This window comes from Sylvia atricapilla, chromosome 3 (assembly GCF_009819655.1).
Source record: "Sylvia atricapilla isolate bSylAtr1 chromosome 3, bSylAtr1.pri, whole genome shotgun sequence".
Classification (NCBI taxonomy): Eukaryota; Metazoa; Chordata; class Aves; order Passeriformes; family Sylviidae; genus Sylvia; species Sylvia atricapilla.
The window spans coordinates 21,437,871-21,457,477 of NC_089142.1; the positions used below are offsets into that span (position 1 = coordinate 21,437,871).

The window sequence follows — 19,607 nt, forward strand, 5'->3', positions numbered from 1 at the left end:
TTTTTATTCAAAGTATGTACATTTGAAGAAATAGCTCTCAGATGTTAAAATTTGAAATACCTCTGGCTCCATGTGATCCATCAATTTTGTGAGTAGGGTGCAGACTTATGAAAGAATAATCTGGCTATTTTTTTATAAAACAACCAAAAGTTTAAGTCCCATTTAAAAATCTGAATCTGTAACATAACAGGAGGTAAATCACACCTCACTAGACAGTACCTGATTTTTTTTCCCAACTTACAAAATGCATGGGAACATAAAATGACAAGACTAAGATTCTATTGAAACCTTATGTAGTGAAAAATCAGTATCTGAGATTCAAAAGCATAAAAGGAAATAGAAGGAACAAAGTTCATAAGAACAGGTCACACAATAGATGAAAATCTAAAATTAAATATTTAATTAGAACTCTGATTTTGTTTTCAAGGTAGGTGGCATTGCACAGGCTATATTACAGTCTTTTTATGTTTTATGTTTGTTTCTTTTTTTTTCTTTTTCCCAAAGAGAATAATGTTTATTTTTAACAGGCCACTTTAATATTAATACAAGTGTAATAGGATCAGAACCGAAAATCAGCTAAAGATGGTAAATTTTACATTATTGGGAAAATTACAATTTCTTTTTGTATTGTAAAAACATTTATTTTTAACAATTTACCTACATTAATCAAAAAAGTACAGCATATTTAATAATTTTACAAATTCTTCATAAAAAATATATCTCTGTACAAAAAGTTCTTTTGCACCTACTTCATGTCACAGCAGCATGTCGTGAAATGGCAGAATGGAATAGTGGGAATGAAAATTAGATTGACTTGGTCATTATGTGGGTGTTTTCCCCAGTCTCCCCCACCCTCCCACCTTTTTTTTTTTATTTTTTTAATAACAACTTTTTTTGTTTACAAAATATTTTACACAAGAAAAAAAATTATTGCAGCTAGCCTGGAGAAAGGCAAGATGTGTGATACAAGCAGCAGTCTTTAACAGCTTTGAAGCACATAACCTGTTTTTTAAAAAAAATATAGCATGTATTATTAGCCTGTCATAATGATCTGGTCAACGCTGGGGGGAAAAGTCTTCTGCATATATTTCAAAAAAACAGATTTCCTGGCTGCCGTTACCCAGCCACTGCACATTGTCTTAAGAGTCTGACTCTGAAGAAGCACCATGTGTAAGTGCATGCATACACAGCCCTCTGTATAACTTCAGGAGAAGGAGATCCAACCTGAACAAAAGACTTATAGTGGAGAAGAAGAGGAATTTGAATGGTGTGGGTAGAACTGATTGAACTGCAATAGTTTTATTTTGCTTGGGTTCCAGCGTGAAGTTTCTGTTTAATCAATGCTCCAAGTAAACTTCTTAGGATAATTTGTTAGTGTGTTCCTTTTGGGTGTCCCTGATCAAGAAGCTCTCACTCAGGATATGAAATTGTTACATTAGCTCCCAAAATGAACAACTGAATAATGGATTCATGGTGTCTGGGCTCTCTAACACCAAAGATCAAACCATTTAACTCTTGTTTTTTATCCTCCAACACATTCCTTGGTGGTCATAGTGAAACAGGGCACTACAGCATACAGTGTAATGACAAGACTAGAAAACATCAATAATAAGTATGTATTTTGTTTTCAAAATTCCATTTTTTTTCTGTCATTGCCACTACAGAAAGACTTTTAATGCAGTAATGTCATTTTTTAACACCTGTCAGAAACTTTTCTCAGACAACATCTTCCCTTCCTGGACTACTGTTCCTATAGAAGCTTTTCATTTGCCAAGCACCTTCCTCTATGTGGGGGAGGATGAGGACAACAACTTTAATCTGATGACTGTTATTTCTCAGGAAATGTAAAGGGCTCTGAGGTGGGACAACCAAATGAAACTTACAGCACAATAACTTCAGAAAAAAAAAAAAAAAACAACAAAAAAAGAAAGCAAAAAGCTACTAAAAAATGAACAAGGAACTGACTGGAAAGGATTAGTTATTAAATTTTCTTCAGAGTTTCTTGCTCATATGAAGAACACAACAGCTGCAGGCCCTACAACTATTATGTATTATATTGCTGGTATTTTTCATCCAACAGATGTAGTTAAGCTGAACAAGGGTTACCTTTGAAATTTTTGTTGCGTTCTGCAACATTAGCTGAAAAACCTGCTACTGGGCTTATATTACCTTTTTGTTTTTGTGTATAACAGCCAGATGTACACACATATGGAGTTCAGAAAAAACTTTTTAACAGGCTTAGATAGCAACTGGACAATAGAACCTTTTGAAATTCAGAAAACTAAAACCAAATAACAGGATCAAAAAAGCAGCCCTGAATTAGAACAGCAAAACAACTTCCCTGTTTTTTGAACTGAATGTGTGCAACTAAAACTAGATCTTGCTTCATTATTTACTATAATTTTCTAATTTTATAACTCAATTTAATTATTCTGCGGAATGGCATTTTGTTTATTTCCATTCAATAAAACCTCTAATTCTAAGCATATGTTAATGATTACTCAACCTTTATATGTATAAATATCTGTGAAACTGTGTAAGTACAAAAGCAGTAAGCAGTGTGTTTAAAAAAATTAAAACAGAAGGCAAAAATAGTTGAATATTTTTCTATGTTCAAAGTAGAAACTGAATGGACAATTTGCTCTGGGTTTATTTATGCTACCGTAATGTGTTTTAGTTCCATGTAACATCAGAAAATGATGTCATATTAAAGGAAAAATGAAAAAAAATGCAAAAGGGAAGACTGTATTATGAGCACAGGCTCACAGGCTTTATGAGCTATCTAAAATAAATTACTATTCACATTTGTACATGGCAAGCAGCAATAGCTGCTAACCCCCTGCTGTTAAATAGAATGATACTGAAAGTGGTGATTGATGACTGATTTCAGAAGAAAATCATGGCTATGAAAATTTCTTAGAAATGGGCTCTTGTTCTGTCTGAAAGTTTCCAGTGACTTGTAATCTTGTTTACAATGAAGTTTAGTCAAAAATTGACAAAAGAAACATTATTCTCTATAGCACAAGATTTTAACTGGTTCTAAGCATGGGGGTCAATTTAATATTCCAAGAAAATTTATTGTGGAATGTTTGCTTGGCAAAGAGTGAGTGAATGTCTATATACAATGGACAGTGTGTAGAAACCCTGTATATTTTTACCAGTATCTTACTCAGTCAGCCATTAAACCCTAGTGCAAAAAAATTGTGCATTAATATTTTGAGATACTAACGATTGATTGGGGAATTGGCAAAACTGCCCTATGAATAAAATACACTGTAAGTTTTCCTAATTTTAGCAAGATTTCAATGGTAAAGCATTCACAAATGTATGCAACCTCAAGGAAGGCTGTCTCCTCCTTCAAGAGAGCTTTATTTCTTCAGAATATTCCCAGGGATAATCTGTGGTGCTATCATTTGTCACAGTACTCAGAGGATTTATCCAAGTGCCCAGAAGAACGCATTGAAAGGCATCCAGCCGCATACAAATATGAAAGTCTGAGGCATCAAATATGACAAATTGGCATGACTTGGCAGTCTTCCTTAATGTGTGCCTTGGTTTGAAGCAGATGCAGCCAGGCATTTTGATCCAACTTTTAGATGAAAAAATATTCTTTGTCTGATCCCCCGAAGACTGACACGTTTTTACCAGAAAATTTAGCTGCATGTAGGCTGACAGAGGATGTTAAAGATTACAGCAGCAAAGCCAAGAGAAGGGAAACTGGTATATGGCACCAAAGGAATTACTGCTTGTCCATCAGAGGTATGGCTATGAATCAGTCATATTGGGCACTGAAGGCTATACCACTGTACAAACTGTGTTCAGAGTCGTATCAAACCTCACAGCCTTTGCCTCTGTGGGTTTTAAGTTTGTGTCATACATGGGATTTTCAAATGAAGCTTGTCCATTACTGTTTTCATGTCCAGCATATCCATTGTACTGTACTTTTGGTCTTGTTCTGGGAAAAAAAAATACAGGAAATTATCATTAACAATAATAGTCATTCCAATTTTTTTCACTCTGTCTACATACAACAGCAAGTGTCTGGCATATCTTGCACTGCTAGTGATAGAAACCTTCAAGTAAGTGTCTGCAATTCCAGTTATTCCACATAGATCTCCCACAGCATGTCTTTCTACCTCCATAGATACTTCCAAAAATAAACGCTGCTAAATACCTTGTCCAAACACCTGCAATCAGATTGATCACATCCTAACTGATATTCTCATTAATGGTGACAATTCAGCATCAAATGATACTGAAAGTAATCAGTCTTTTATTTTTGATTGTGTTTTCTTACCATGAGAGAGATATTGAAATTTCAAGAATCTTCAGATTTTTATGCAAAGTTCTGTTAGAACATACTAAGCCAATAATTAAGTGAATAATAAACCAAAATTGTGCAGATTTTCTGATATATATAGTAAAGTGATATCCTATGATATTACATTTTACTATTTTATGCTTCTTAGTATCTAGAAGATTTAAAAAAAAATAGGATAAGGAAGTTCAGTGTATTGTTTTATACATATAATTATAATAGGCCAAGGAAAGAGATAAAAGAGTTTAAAATGTAGTGTTTGGTGTTTAATAAATGTAAAACAATTTAGAACCTCATTATATAATTTCAGAAAGAGGTTCTTGAAAGTCAAATTTTTCTTATAAAATTGTTCTGGATAGCAGATAGGGAAAGCTACCCCTGAAAGGTATCACTAATGGAAATTGACAATATGTAAATAATTCTGTTACTATTAAATGTGTTTTCTGTCTATTTTAATTTTATAACTAATAAACAATCTTAGAAGTTAACTAGGAGCTTTCCTAAGTACGAGTAATTAAATATATTTTAATTTTGCTCAGAAATATCGGGATGTGGTCTTCATTTCTGAATGAAGTAATCCCTGTCAGCCAGATAAAAAGCACAACTTTGTAAAAGAGATTTAACTACCCTGGCTCTAATTACATAAAGCTGCTGTGAGATAGGCACAGCAGAAACATCCATAAAATTGTACCCTAAGCGATTAAATTCTCTGTTGCAGAGAACCTCTAGGGACATAACTACCATCACATAATTCTGAAAATTTCATATTGTTATCCTGATCAATAACATAGTTTCAACAAAGTCCTTTCAAAATGTATAGATTCTGTTCTCTTTCCACTGGAACATCCTTTCTTTTGAAAAGAATAAAGTTTGACCTAAAATTACTTTACCTCACTAATCAACGTCTTAATTTTTGATGGTAATGTGACACTGATATCCCCTCTAAAACCTGCAGTTTAGTGGAAGTAACTAATTGAAAATAAAAGAAAAGGAAAAATATTCTTAGAAATACTTAGTTGTGAGAAACATCTCCTATCTCAAATATAACACACTTAAATTAGGCAGAACTGCAATGCTGCACCAGCCATACTATTAACAGAGAGATGAGAGCTGCTTGTCTAAAGAATGAGCTTTATCTCTCTTAAATATGTACATATTTCTACTGCTCATGTAGGGTGCTAAACATTTCACAGGATAAACTACAAAATGTACTCCTATACCACAATATAATTTTATTTAATGAGTATGCCTCCTCTTTCTAAGCAATATTTCCTTTTCATGCCATTTTTTCTCCAGACCCAAATGCCTGGGCATTCAATATGCTCCTAAAGCTCCCACCACCACTGCAGAACAGGAGCTGTCTGAAAATGTTGACTCATAGGCACCAGAAATGTATCTTACAATATCAAGTTTGAAGACAGTTGATGGCTCTTTCTGAGCAGTTTTTGTCAACAGAAGGCTATCCTACATTTCAGGATATCCTAAATGGGTCATTTTAACTGGAACTCCCAAGTCCAAGCCCCACAGCAATTTGTTTTTCCCAAATCACCTAATGCCAAGGTAGGCAGACAACCTACCGCATCATAGGGCACTGGTGCACCTCAGACGGTCCTACGTGATTTCTTGCAATTGTAAATACTCTTGGTGTCATGATTATAGAACAGAAGTTTAAAAAGCAAGTTCCTGTTAAATGCTATTTAGCAAATAGTTCTCAGAATGAATAAATTTTCAGAAGATATATAGGTATCTTCAAACCAGACTTCAGACAACATTGTTGGGTTTATTCTATTATCTAGTGACATATAAAAGTTTCATACGACCTGAAGTGGTGTCAATTCTTTCAGTAATCACTAGCTGACTCAACACATACTGTAAGTAGTCACATTATGGGATTCTCCCTCATGGGATTTATAGATTTTCAGCTTGTATAATTAATACTAATAAGCTTTTTGAAAGAAGCAGCATACATTCAATTTAATAAAGCTTTAAAACAAAAAAAAAAAAATAGAACATGTGACCTCAGATTTCAATCTGATTCAGCCTAATGAACCAAGAAGGTTGATGGGTCTTTGCTCCTTAGCAGAACAACAAATTTTTCAAAATTTACATTGTTAAGAACTGCCCTGCACTGAACTCCTTCATGGGAATACCTAGAAATATTTGTGTTTCTAGAGCAAAGATGCTCTTAAAACTTTTAGTACTGTGCTCTCTAGTTACTTATCAAAATCAAACCAAAAGACTTATTAAATTATTGAATAAATAACATTTGCAATACCTGTGTTTGTAGAGGTAAAATGCAAACCCTGATAATATTAGCGCAAAGAATGGTACCAGGATGGCAGCTGCAACTGAACTGCTGTTCGTACCATAATAGTGATTTGAAAGGTCTGTGTCTGCACTTAAAGGACCTAAAACGAAACAAAAGGGGTAGAAATAAAATTTTCACATTGTATATGAAGAGAAATAGAATTTCCATGTTATCTAGATAACTATGTGCTTTTTATTCAAGAGTTAAAGAAGATGATGTCTTGATAAAATAATTCTACTTAAAAACATGAAATAAATAGCATGCAGAGTCAGTATAAATACTGTCAGGGTCATTTCATGATATATCAATAACTATAAAAATGATTTGAAAATAGTATTCAAAAAGTAAAATAATTATAAAATACACTGATCAAGACTCAATTGAATAAAGTTAAGCCATATAACTTCTGAAAAACAAATTAATTCTGCAAACATACTGTCTTCTCGTAGTCTTAATATTCAGCTTGGAAACCAACAAGCAGTGCAAGAGCCCAACAAACAAGAACAAGGAAGGAAAAACTGAGGTGACTGCAATGAACCACAGTGGTTCTGTTTGGCTCAGTAGCCTCCCAAGTCTGCAGCTGTGTCCATGTTCTTCTGGCAGCTCTGGTTGCACTGGGATAGAACAGGGCAGGGAACGCAAATGCAGCAGCCTGTAGAACAGCCTCGCTGAGCCCCTGTTGTGGACAGGCAGATAACCTGGACTCTAAAGCATTTTGCAGAACACATTTTTTCATCAGTATAAAGAGACACATTGCTAAATTGCTTAAATAGTTGACCACCCAGGTAATTCAAATTGTGAAGGATGAAAGACAATTTTATGATGGAAAATACAGAAAACATTATAGAAAAGAAGGCTTTTTAAGGTTCAACTCCATGTTATCAGTTTGAACTCACAGCTCCTCAGAAAGCAATATAAATCCCATTCAGGAAAGAAAGACTCGAGAGAGGGACTGTACAGAGAGGATCAGGCTTGGACAGATAGCTGTGCTTGATATTCTGGGGTATTTCTGCTGTTGAGAGCAAAGAACAGTAGACACTGCTGTTTACCTCTCAGAAATGCTCCAAACCACCAGTACAGAGTGTTTCTAACACCACAACTCCCTCCTTGATAGCAGCAGCATCAATTAGTCTTTTTAGGATTCTAGTGCAAACCAACTATACAGCAGAGACACGACCACTATGCTAATTTCACCAGTCTACTAAAACATCTAAGTTAGTTCAAAAACTGAGAATTCAAAAAAAAAAAGAGAAAAAAAGTAATAATTCTCCTATGATCCCAGGAAGTGTTCAAGGTCAGATTGGATGGGGCACTGGGAACCTGATTTAGTGAGTAGTAAACCACAGCAGGTGGTTTAGAACTAGATGACCTTTAAGATATGTTCCAATCCAAACCCTTCTATGATTCTATGATTTCTTGCAGTTCAAGCTCAATGCAAAAGACAAATGAGATAAGGTTTTTTTCTGTGACATACCTTTAAACACTAGATGTTTCAACTGTCAATACTAAAATACCTTTTGCATATTTAATTTTTTTAAAAAAAGTAATAAATTTTAGTAGTAACTTAGTTTCCTTTAAAATGAAGTCAACCTCCCTAGGTATTCTAGTACTGACACATGTGATCACTTAAAATATGACAAAATATTGTGCTACAATATTTTTCACTGTCTTAATCTTCTCTCATGTTTTAGTAACTCCTCTACATATTTCTCTGTAGAACTGGTGAAGCAAAATCTTTTCAAATTAATAAACCTATTATTGTGGTAGTTGGAATCATGTTATGAGCTTTATCACACTACTCTTAACATTGAACTGTTTAAGAATTAAACAGTTTATAAAAAAATCCCATTTTATAAAAACTTTGGGATTTAGTACCCAGTACTTGTCCCAAAATCCAAGCTGTGTAAATACACTAGGCATAAACTTATGCATTTGTACTGCATTGTACATGTACTGGGCATTCTCCAACTTATCTAAATTAAAGACAGAAAAACTACAGTAGTTCCAACAGTTAATAGACGTTTTAGAAGTACTGATTAATATTTTTTTTATTACAAGTGACAGACTCTAAAAAAAACCCCTCAAAACAAAAACAACCCCTACATTCAGTTATCACTTTCTTCATCCTTTACCTCCACAATCCCCAGCTGTTTTTCCAATTATTTGAAGTAACTATAAAATATGGTAATGATCAAATTCATTGAAGTCAAATAAATAAAAATCTGGAATTAATATTCAAACGCTTATAGAAATTCAAAACAGAAATATGTGTGAACTTATATCTCAATGCTATTATCAAGAAACATATGATACAAACATTTAATGTACAAGTAGCAGAAAAATCATGAAACTCATAATGAACAAACTTAGTACAAATTTTTTGATTTATTTACTTAATTAAAAAAGTTGTGTAGCTCAAGATTTAAAAACAAGGACAAATTTACACTTTCTTTAAGTGTAAGAAATTCTTTGTTTCTTTTAAGTTATCTACATTGGATAACTGATTCAGATTTAATACTTTACACAAAACTTCTAATGGAGGTATCATATATTCTATATCTCTGCAGTTTTTGAAGTATCACATTAAGGTTACAAAACTCGACATTTTTGACTGAAGTTTACAACCTTTAATTGTACAGTTTTAACCTGGAGTTGACCAGGTTCAGACTGCATTGCACATGCTTTTCATCAGGAAAAAACTTCACTGCAGATTTGCATAATCTGAATTTTAGTCATGTATGAGGCTCATTATAACTTCAACATGGTCTAGTCTACTTATTAGAACAATTTTCAGACCTGTTTGTGATTGAACATATCCTAATGTGAACTTTGTCATTCTATTGACAACATTATCATTATAATAAATGGAAAGCATATTGTGCTGCCCGAATTAAGGTAGTGATTGCTACTACATCTAAAACAGAAAAGTGGAAATACCTAAATATATACAGAAATACACAAAAAATATATTAAAAAGATAATTTAATTTGCTTTTCACTAAAAAAGCCATGCTTTTGGGAAATATGCTATTTAAAAGAGGGATGTTCAGTAAGATTATAAATGTTTTTATATTTTATTAACAGTTCCCATAATAACAGGCTTTAGCTTCCTAAAACAGCAGCAGTCAGGTGAATTCAAATTTTGATGACACACAGTGAATTCACTAATGTACAAGCTATGTATTTTAATTCTTGAGGTGGTTGAAAAGTATTGTCATTTATACCTAAGAGAAAATAAAACATTTCTAAAGAAAATGCTGTGCAACCTAGTCTCATGGCGGCAGACCTGCCCTTCTGACCTAAGCTATTCCATGAATGTGTGATTAAGAATATTTTTTCATTGTTTGAATCTATCAGATGCATTTCTCCTTTGAATCCTATCTTGGGGTTTCATTTGTCTGGCATCTGTACAGCATGGCTCAGTTTTACTAAGAGAAATGCTGTTCAAGTCAGAGAAAGTGTGACAGCAAAAGCCATGCAACAGTAAGAAAAGCAGAATTACATGCCTAAGAGTAATTTCTGAGACAAATAAGGTGAGAAGGTCAAGGATCTAAGAGAAAAAAATACCAACACAGAAAGCAAATCAACAGCTTCCAAGGAACAACATAGGCTGTAACTTCTTCACCTAACTGAACCTTCTGGACAGCGAAGACTCTTTGGATAGGTGCCTCACTGGGTGTAGATGTGTGTTATTGTACAGTTTCATAGTTCATTACTCCAGATATATGTTTGTTTGTTTTAGCTAACACACAGCAGCTCTGTACTGTGGAGCTTTCAGTACCCTGTTTAGGTGTAGAGTTTCCTTGTGAATGACAGAAGTTGTGTGAAATGATCTGAAGAGGAAGGAAGATTTATAGGTTGAAATTTAAAATTTGTCTAATGATATTAAACACTTTTAAGAGTTGATTAATTTCCAGCAATGGATGTGTATTCCACAGCCATTGATCTAAAATAAAACAGATGAAAATTAATAATGCATATTTCATTTTTGTTAGTATATTATGCCAATCTAGACAAGTCAAAAAGTACTTTGAGGAAAGAAAAAACTGAAAAAGAAGTGGGTCATTGTATTTCTCCAGACAAAATAAATTCAGGAAAATAATAATTTTGTGAAAATGGTTTCTCTTGTCACAAAGCCACCTTTTTATACAATTTTAAAAGAAGTGGACTGGAATGAACAAGATTTTAGAAAAAACATCTTCCAGAAGTTCTGTGTTTGGGCATGGACACTCAACAATTCCTGAAACTGAACCTAGCCACAGACTTGCATCCTTTAGAAACCAAGTTGCTACAACCTACCAGAAAAAAAGCCCTCAGAAATTACTGATAACTTGTCAAAAGAAATTATTTAATTTGGTGTCACAGCTTGGGCCTTTTAAAAAGACTTAAGTTCTAGTTCTTTAAACAGACTTATAACAAATTTCTTCATCCTTTCGATTGTTTTCTAAGGCCACAGCCAAAATTGATTCTGAGAAAGGATAAAAAGTACTAAGAAAGAAAAGTTCTTTCTGCTTTCATGCCATTAATTTCCAAGACTGAGAATACTCAGTTGTTTGAGCACAATTTTAATGTCAACATTGTGGGTTTGATTGCCATATGAGTCATTAATTTAAGAGTTGGACATGATTTTCCTTGTGGGTCCCTTCCAACTCAAAGTATTCTTTGATTCTATGACGCCCACTGAAACCAGTTTTTTTCTAACATAGTGTTATAGAAAGGTATTCATCAAATACATTGGTCTTTCCCAGTTAATGAAGTAGTTCTCCATAAATGCTGTCTTTGAAATATGCTTGCAGATGAAGAATTTCATATTGCTTTATGTATGCAGTAGTTTATCTGTACTTTTGGCTTACTGTAAAGGCAGCAAATAATTTAACTTGCTTAAAAACCAGAAATATGTGAAGTCTTCAGAGAGAGGATATATGGGATTATCATCTCAGCAGAATATTTATGAACAGAATAGACTTTTTTAAAAAGCAAATTACCCTTGAATATATGAGGGTACTGACAAATATGATCTGTATTGGATGGAAATTTGCTGTACCCTTTTAATTGTTGTTTATTCAATAGAGAATAAGTAACTCATAGAAAATCAGTGTCAATTTGGCAATTTTGTAAAAGAGATGGTATCTCCATTTGCAGCAAGCTCTCTACCAAGATGTCAAAACAGAAGATGAGAGATCCTCAGCATGAGAATGCAGGATTAACTTGGACGCTCCAGCTCCTTACTGGCCTTATACAAACTGATCTCTTATATTACAGCTTTAAAGGGTAATATGGACAATATTTTCCACTACTGTAGAATATATCCATTGAAAAATGCTGTAACTGTTTAATTTTCTGCTTATTCTTCATTTACTTCCATGAATTATCAATTTCACATAGAATCTAACTTTTATTTTAAGTAGCTGGCAAACCATGGATATAGTTTTTGACCTTGCTTAAGAAAATAGAAAGTGGAAATAAACAACCTCCCAACAAACAAAAAGAACAAACCACATTTTTACTGTTTCAAGATACAAAAGGCTGCTTAACAGACAGACATTTGAACAAACGTTGGTGCTCTACTTTTTCACTGTGATAGCTAAAATCAGAAAGCAAAAGCAGCTTAGATATTACAGTAGTAAAGATTACGTGAAAGTAGAGGCAGACAAATAATCTGTCCCACACGAGTTTACTCTGAAGATTGAATTTGTATTTGGCTTCAATAATTGGCAGCTCTTATGCTGGGACTCTGAAGAAATGGGTTTCTGCCCCATGTCACTAAATATACTTAGCAATTTGAGAGATGGCCAAAACAAGCAAATTCACAGCATAACTGCTACCACAATACTTAATAGAGCAAAGAAGTACAAGAGAGATTTGACAGAGCTCTAAAGAGCACTGGGTACAGCACCAACGAAGCTAATGGAACCAAGGCAGTTTAAAAAATGTACATACAGCCTGCCATAGAGATATTGGCTAGAGGGTCTCTTCCTAGACCGGTACTTTTATGTATACATACCATACTTTGACTGCCTTAAAGTAGTTCAAGGATCAGGAAATGCAGATGCCTACACTTGGTATTTGCCAAAAATATTTTATGAGTAAATATTTTATAAGTAAATGCTTTTTTATAATAAAGTTATTTTATGAATAAAATAACTAGTCTTATACCGGCTGATAAAGCACTTGAGCCCACAGCTGTAATACATACCTCAGACACTCATTTAATATTTTTGACAGTGAAGTAAAATTCGGTCCAAATACATATACAGTCTGAAAACATCCACCAGCAACAGGAATTCTCCAAATGACATTGTCAAAAGTTGATTCTGTCCTTTTAATTTCTTATATGATTCTGACTACAATTTATATATTTAAGAAAGAAATGTATTTGCATTGCATAATATCCCTGATACTTTCAAAAAGAAGTGCAATTGCTTGCAATGCACTTCCTTTTATTGCATCATGTACATATTAGGTTGCTACACTAGAAAAACTGTGATGGTAACATGTTAAACAGAGTTAAATTAGGATTTGAACTGCATATTTCAAATACGCAGAAATGGTTATGTTTTGTAATCAGAGTGGTGGAAAATAAACGTGCCTGCTTCTGTTCAATAGATGTGTAATTCTTTAAATTCATTCTTGCAAGACCCCAGAAGATGACACATATTACAAAGCTATAAAAGCACATACCTTGTCTTTGGAGCATAAATTTTCCAAAGTCTTTTCCATGTATATCACCTTGATAGGTAAAAACTCCTCTTTCAAGCCCTGAGGATACCTAGAATATGTTGAAACAAAAAAAAACACAACACAAAAACAATTTCTGAAATGAAAAAATAATTATATTTAGCCGTTTGTTTTTCTGACTAGAATAAGCAGATAATATGGACCCCAGATTTTAACTTTTTGCCTTTAAAATATTAGTGAAGTTTCTATGTTCATATGGTATTTATTATTTAAAATATTTTATTTTATTTATTTGCAGTGGTATTAAAAATTCAAAATGACACCTGGAATGATTTGAAAATATCTAATGTATATTACTGGGTTTTTAAATTCTTGACATGCCATACTCATAATTGAATTAGTGTGCAGATATAGAAGCCTGCTGAACTGATAGATTTAAAACTATTTTCTATCGAAAGTATAGTGAGGCAGAAAGAAGAAATGCACAAAGTAAAATAACACTGTTTTCCTTCAAGATTAGGTGCACTTTTTATTACAGTGAACTATTTACCAAACCAAAAAAGGACAATATTACTAAAGGCAAAATTTCCACTCCCATCTAAGGAAACAAGGCAAAACTATGGCAAAATATGCTGATTCACTCCTCCTCCCCTTTCATAAACAAAAATTCTAATCAGAATACAGCAGATATAAGTTTGTATACATGTTCTTGAAAGAAAAAGGTAATCCAATCTCTATATTGACATCCAGAGTGCTAGATGACATATTTGTAATACAAAAAAATGGATACCATTACAAAGAATCACAAATTACTTCAGAATTAATCTCAGCCATCTTTATCCATGGAAACCTGCGTACTTACATAACCATCTAGTGCCCAGTTGTCATTTTCATACTTGTTTACAAAAATGTCACTTGGTCCTTTAATTTGAAAAGCTTTCAAGAGCAAATGGGCTTCTTCCTTCTTGTAAACACCTATTAAAATAAAGGGAGCAAGACATACGTTTAAAAAAAATTTCAACCAGTTTGTTGAAATATCCCTTCAAATCTAAGTATATTCTTTCAGAACTAAAAGTCTGTAGAAACATTCTGAAATAAAAGAATTTCATAACATGGAAAACCTCAAGATTTAAAGTACTCCCAGATGTTATTTAACTCATCCTTTGCCTCATCATACTTCATAAGAGTATGCAAAGATAGGTTTGTATTGTTTAATTTTATACATAATAGAGCAAGAACGGTTGTCTTTTTTACAGTATTTCAATAATTCTTAATACAGATAGAGCTCCTTTCCTGGAATTTCCCTGACCTGGAAAAAAAAATGGATTTTATTGACATCACAACAAAATGTTGCTACAGTAGATATAAGTAGTGCAGTGAAAGAAAATTCCTCTTTGGCAATCGTTACTGCAGTTGCCTCTCAACTCCTGACCTTAAAAGATAGTGATAGCTGATAAAGTTCTTTCCAATATAACTGTGATGAGAGGCTAAATGTGAACATCACAGTTAGATTTACAGAAAGGAATGCATAATGTTGATAATAAGGTATGCATAATTTACGATGTTATTTAATTACCTCTGCCTTTTTATGCTATACCATTATTAATACCACATTGTTTTAAGGTAGATATTAATCACTATTGATTATTTGAGCTTTCCAATGGTACAATTCTTAATACGCCTATATACACTTTGTCTGCCACCTCAGTATTTCCTGTGAGTTCAACACACTCACGCTATCCAACAATCTGAGATGAATAAACCCTACCTCAATATCTATTTGAAATATAATGGCTTAAAGAGATGGGTGACTGCATATGAAGTGACAGAAGCCTGTTCAGACCATTTTGTTAAAACCTTTCCTTTTGCAAAAGAAAATTATTTTTAGCAAAAATATAATATTTTTCTATCATTTTCCATTTGAATGAAAATGCATCAAAACTGAACATATTTAAAAATTAAATTATAAGAATAACTTATTTAGCTTCAAATTCTGTACCTACCTGATAGTTTGAGTTGTATGTTGGATGCCTCAATGAATGTGGCATTCACTTTGCTGCTTGTAGTATTGAACCAATCAACAGTGAGAGTAGCAGGCTGTCTTTTTCCTAAATATTCATAAAACCCTTTCCACAGGGAATTTATAAAAAATACATCTGAAGGAACTAAATAAAAGGGATGGGGGGAGAGGGGAAGAGGCAAAGGAAAAAGCAAACAACAATGAAATAACAATCTTAATGAAATAACGAGCACAGTTATGCTTGTAATTTATTTTTAGACAATCAATCCACTGTTCTAAGGAGGTATTATTGTAAAAATTTTAACAAAAAAACCCCAGACACTACATCTAATACATGATTGCCTATAATATAATATACTTGTCCAGCATAGTATATGTTCTCAAATAACCTCACACTTTATAGCTTGTGTGATTCAGTGAATATCCTCAATACTATGAAAAACAATGAGTCAATTTCAGAATACTGTTATATTTCTTTTCCTCATACTCTAAGGGTACAGGGCTTTAGTGAAAGCCCTGTACTTTTAAGGTATGAGGAAAAGAAATATAACAGTATTCTGAAATCAGAGATTCCTGGAAAGAAACACTGTCTTAGGCCACCCTTTTTTTCATGGATCTATTGAAGCAGCACTGTGTGTGCTTTTCAACTGAGTATCAAATGAATATTCAACTGAATTGACTGAATTCCTGGTACAATTTTATCAATCATTTTTAGACTTCAAAACTTTTTCCCCTAAAAATATTACTGCACTTATGAACACTAAACTTTTCAAAGAATTAAACTCTTTTTTAATTTAAAACAAGCTGCCATTTCTCAGCAAATGCAGTTTGAACTATATGAAGTAACAATCCTACAAAATCAAGCATGAATTATTGACAGAAGTATATGTATTTGGATTATTTATTTGATGTGATTGATATCTTTCCTCTACACAGAAAATAAATTATTTAGGAATTAGATGTTGTATTTTAAATTGTTTAACTAATCACATCATATCTTGACAAAAAGTATTAAGTATTAAAATTCACCCTTACTATCCATGACCACGACAAATTATACTTTCTAAATAACTCAAGACTGACATTAGAAGTTTTTCACACTCTTCTAATTAAAATCTTAAATTAAATAATTGGATTTTTTTTTGCATTTTGTCAAACTCCGAGGACATATAAACCTGTCTTTACTGAAAGAAATTTGTCAGAGCAGGTATTCTCGGTATCTATTAAAAATAAAAATCCATGGATATTTCCTCCCCTACCTAATCACTTATTGCAAAAAATGCATCAAAAAAGAAACCCACAGTAATAATACTTGTCATGCAATACATCTGAAAATCAGAGGGCTGATTAGATGTTCACTAAAAGATAAATAACTTCTTCCATGTCTTTTGCCTTGAAGTTGTGCAAAAGTCACAAGTAAATGCTCAAGCTCAGGGTGGAATGATTTGAAAACATCATTTGCATGTTATTGGTTCTATCACTGGATTCCAAATGAGCAGAGACCTATTAAATGGCTTTGAGTGTAACAGCTTTGAATAACTGGAAGTGTTCTATTTCCAAAGTAAAAGTCAGTGGGGCTTTACACAAGGTTACCTCAACTTATTACCAAAAATCCGAAGCGTTACATTTCAATTGGTATGATACAGTCCTTAGAATTTTTATGATTTCTGCAAATACATAGATTCTGTAAAGGCCCTTTCAGACCCTTTTTCCTATGCATTTCTCTTTTTTTTGCTACAATAGTGACGTAGCTAAATTTGAAACCTGGTATTCTAAAAAAAAATATTACAAATTTTTTTCTATTTTTTTTAATCTGAATTGTGTGTTACCCATGAAGGTGAACACCTAGTATTAGTAGTATGAACCAGAGAGGTACTATGTATGACTTTTGTAAAGGACACCATACTTTTATAAAGGGCTCCCTATTTTCACCACATTACAGCATCTTCAGTAAATAGTTTATCTAGTAACTCTATCAATAATAGCTGCTAAGCTGTGCAAAATAGCACCACTGACTCAGAGTTTGTACTTGCAGATGAACAGAATCAGTAGGGGAAAAAATTGTATAATTGTATTACTGCTTGGGCAGTAATTTTTTTTTAACATTAAAACACAAGTGCAGCAGTCTCCAGAGATGCAGCTTTGGAGAGGCTCTGAGATGATTGTGCTGAACCCTTACAAGTTCCCTGCCTTTCCCACCCCCTGTGAGCAAATGCAAAATGAGAAAAATGAACTGGCTATTAGTATTCTAATGCTGCACTGACTGCGCTGATTGTTCTCAGAACATGAAAATTGAGAAAATCCATGGCTACTCATTAAAACAGCTTCCTAACTATTTTTGTGAAGACTACACAAAGCAGAGAGAACTATAGAAACCAAACAGAGTAATATAGTTCTTAATTCTCACATGGATATTGTAGGAATTCTTTAGCTGCACCTTATACTCAATCATGTAAAAATGTTAACTCTTGCTTATAAATACATTAACTCTGCCCCCCCCCCCCAAACAAAAACAAACAAAAAAAACCCCACCCACAAACAAAAACCCCAAAAATCCAATTTGCATTCAGTTGTCTAAAGGCGAAAAATCAAAATACCAAACTATTCTGTTATGAAACTGTAGTTTACCAATATTAGCTTAATTCTGTTCAAAATACAGATAGCAGCAAATCTAATTGTATCAAAAGTCAATATCACAATATAAAGGAAGCATTTCAAAATACATAATATTCTATAAAGAAGAGAATTAACAATTTTGAACCACATAATAATAGTGCAGAGCTGTTTTTTGAAAACCACTTAAAATGTTTTCTTTTTAATTACTGTCATTTCTTACAGATTCACTTTTCTGTTTATTATTACTGGCATTTTCAATCACAACATTTATTTTTTTAATAGCTTTAAAATGGTACTTATCAAAACTTGTTATAATGGACACAATATTGTGTGAATTGATACTGACACTCTTCATAGTGAGTATGTTTGGAAACTTGGTCTAGATTTAAATTTGGCATTGGAACTTCCAAATCTGTGTGATAGCATATTAATGCACACCTTAGGTGAGGTTAAGCCTCCAATAAATGAAGACTGTATATTAATTATATGAATGCACACTATGTCCTGTTTATTGTGAGTCTGTAGAATTTACAAGTCTGTAGAATGTACAATTCTGCTTTTAGTTAAATAAGTTAATTAATAAAAGTAGGATTTTCATTTTCTGAATGAGGGTTTCTCAGATGCATTTGTCCATTTTGTTAGTTTCAGGAGGAATAGTTTAACTGCATACGTGTTCATGAGGCGGCATAGAAAAGCAGCAGAGATGTTTGCCTGCATGCTGCCTGCCGGTCCACACAATTTTGCAAACCCTATCTTAGAGTACGTGGAGAGTTTCTGTCAAATGATAGCCAAGCGTATTTCCAAAACCGATTTTGGGGTGGGGATTTTTATATTTCTTACAACACTTGCAATGTAATGGGCAGAACTTTGACTGAACCTAACCCCTGATGTTATAGCATACAGTCATTATAAGGCTCTCCATTATAGCAATCTCTCTGATATAAAACTACATCAAATCTGCAGTTTGTGTATATAAACTTCTGTCTGAGACGGAATTTTCTGCAATTCACAGAATTGGCACCATAGAAATTTTAAAAAAAGTTATTTGTGAAATAATTTCATAGAATAGGTTTCACATGTCACCTGTTATTATGAAATACCTCAACATTTATATTCCTTGCAAATTAGTAACAAATACTTCACTAAAATATTGAAATAGTTTTATTATTCATAACAATCTCTGGTGTAAATAAATTTAATTTATTTAGATCTAAAGCTCTTCTTGTATACAAACCTGGAGTTTTAGTTATTGTTTCATTAACTTCTCTCACTCCTTTACCTACAAGTAAAAAGACAAATTATCATTTTCATGAACATATTTGTGTGTTTTTCGTTTTTGATTTTGTATTTAAATAGAATGTTAAAACAATACCTGTTGGATGCAATCACCTTTTATCCAATAGAGTCATTTTTAAGACAGAAATAACTTATCTTGAATACTTTACATGTTTAAACCTATCTACTTGCACAAAAAATATCAGAACATAATTTAGGTAAACAACATTTTTACTGTGGAAAGCTGTTTGGCTAGCTGTTTCATATATTTAGGGCTAAAATGTTTATATCAGTCCCAGTGCTATAAAGGAGAGCCTTATAGAGGGGACAAATACTATATCTAGTTACGAATAATATATTAAATATAGTAAAAATTGTTTTTGGAAAGACTGA

General features: G+C 33.0%; 1 protein-coding gene across 1 annotated transcript in view; it reads right to left on the bottom strand.

The window, feature by feature from the left end:
- Positions 1-415: 415 nt before the first annotated feature.
- Positions 416-19,607, bottom strand: part of CSMD1 (CUB and Sushi multiple domains 1) — a 240,209-nt gene continuing 221,017 nt past the window's right edge. Inside the window, exons 49-53 of the mRNA XM_066314261.1 lie at positions 15,307-15,468; positions 14,166-14,278; positions 13,307-13,394; positions 6,594-6,726; positions 416-3,955 (exon numbers count right to left, since the gene is read on the bottom strand). Of these exons, the coding sequence (XP_066170358.1) occupies positions 3,796-3,955; positions 6,594-6,726; positions 13,307-13,394; positions 14,166-14,278; positions 15,307-15,468 (656 nt within the window). The 3' untranslated portion in view covers positions 416-3,795. The remainder of the gene's footprint in view (positions 3,956-6,593; positions 6,727-13,306; positions 13,395-14,165; positions 14,279-15,306; positions 15,469-19,607) is intronic.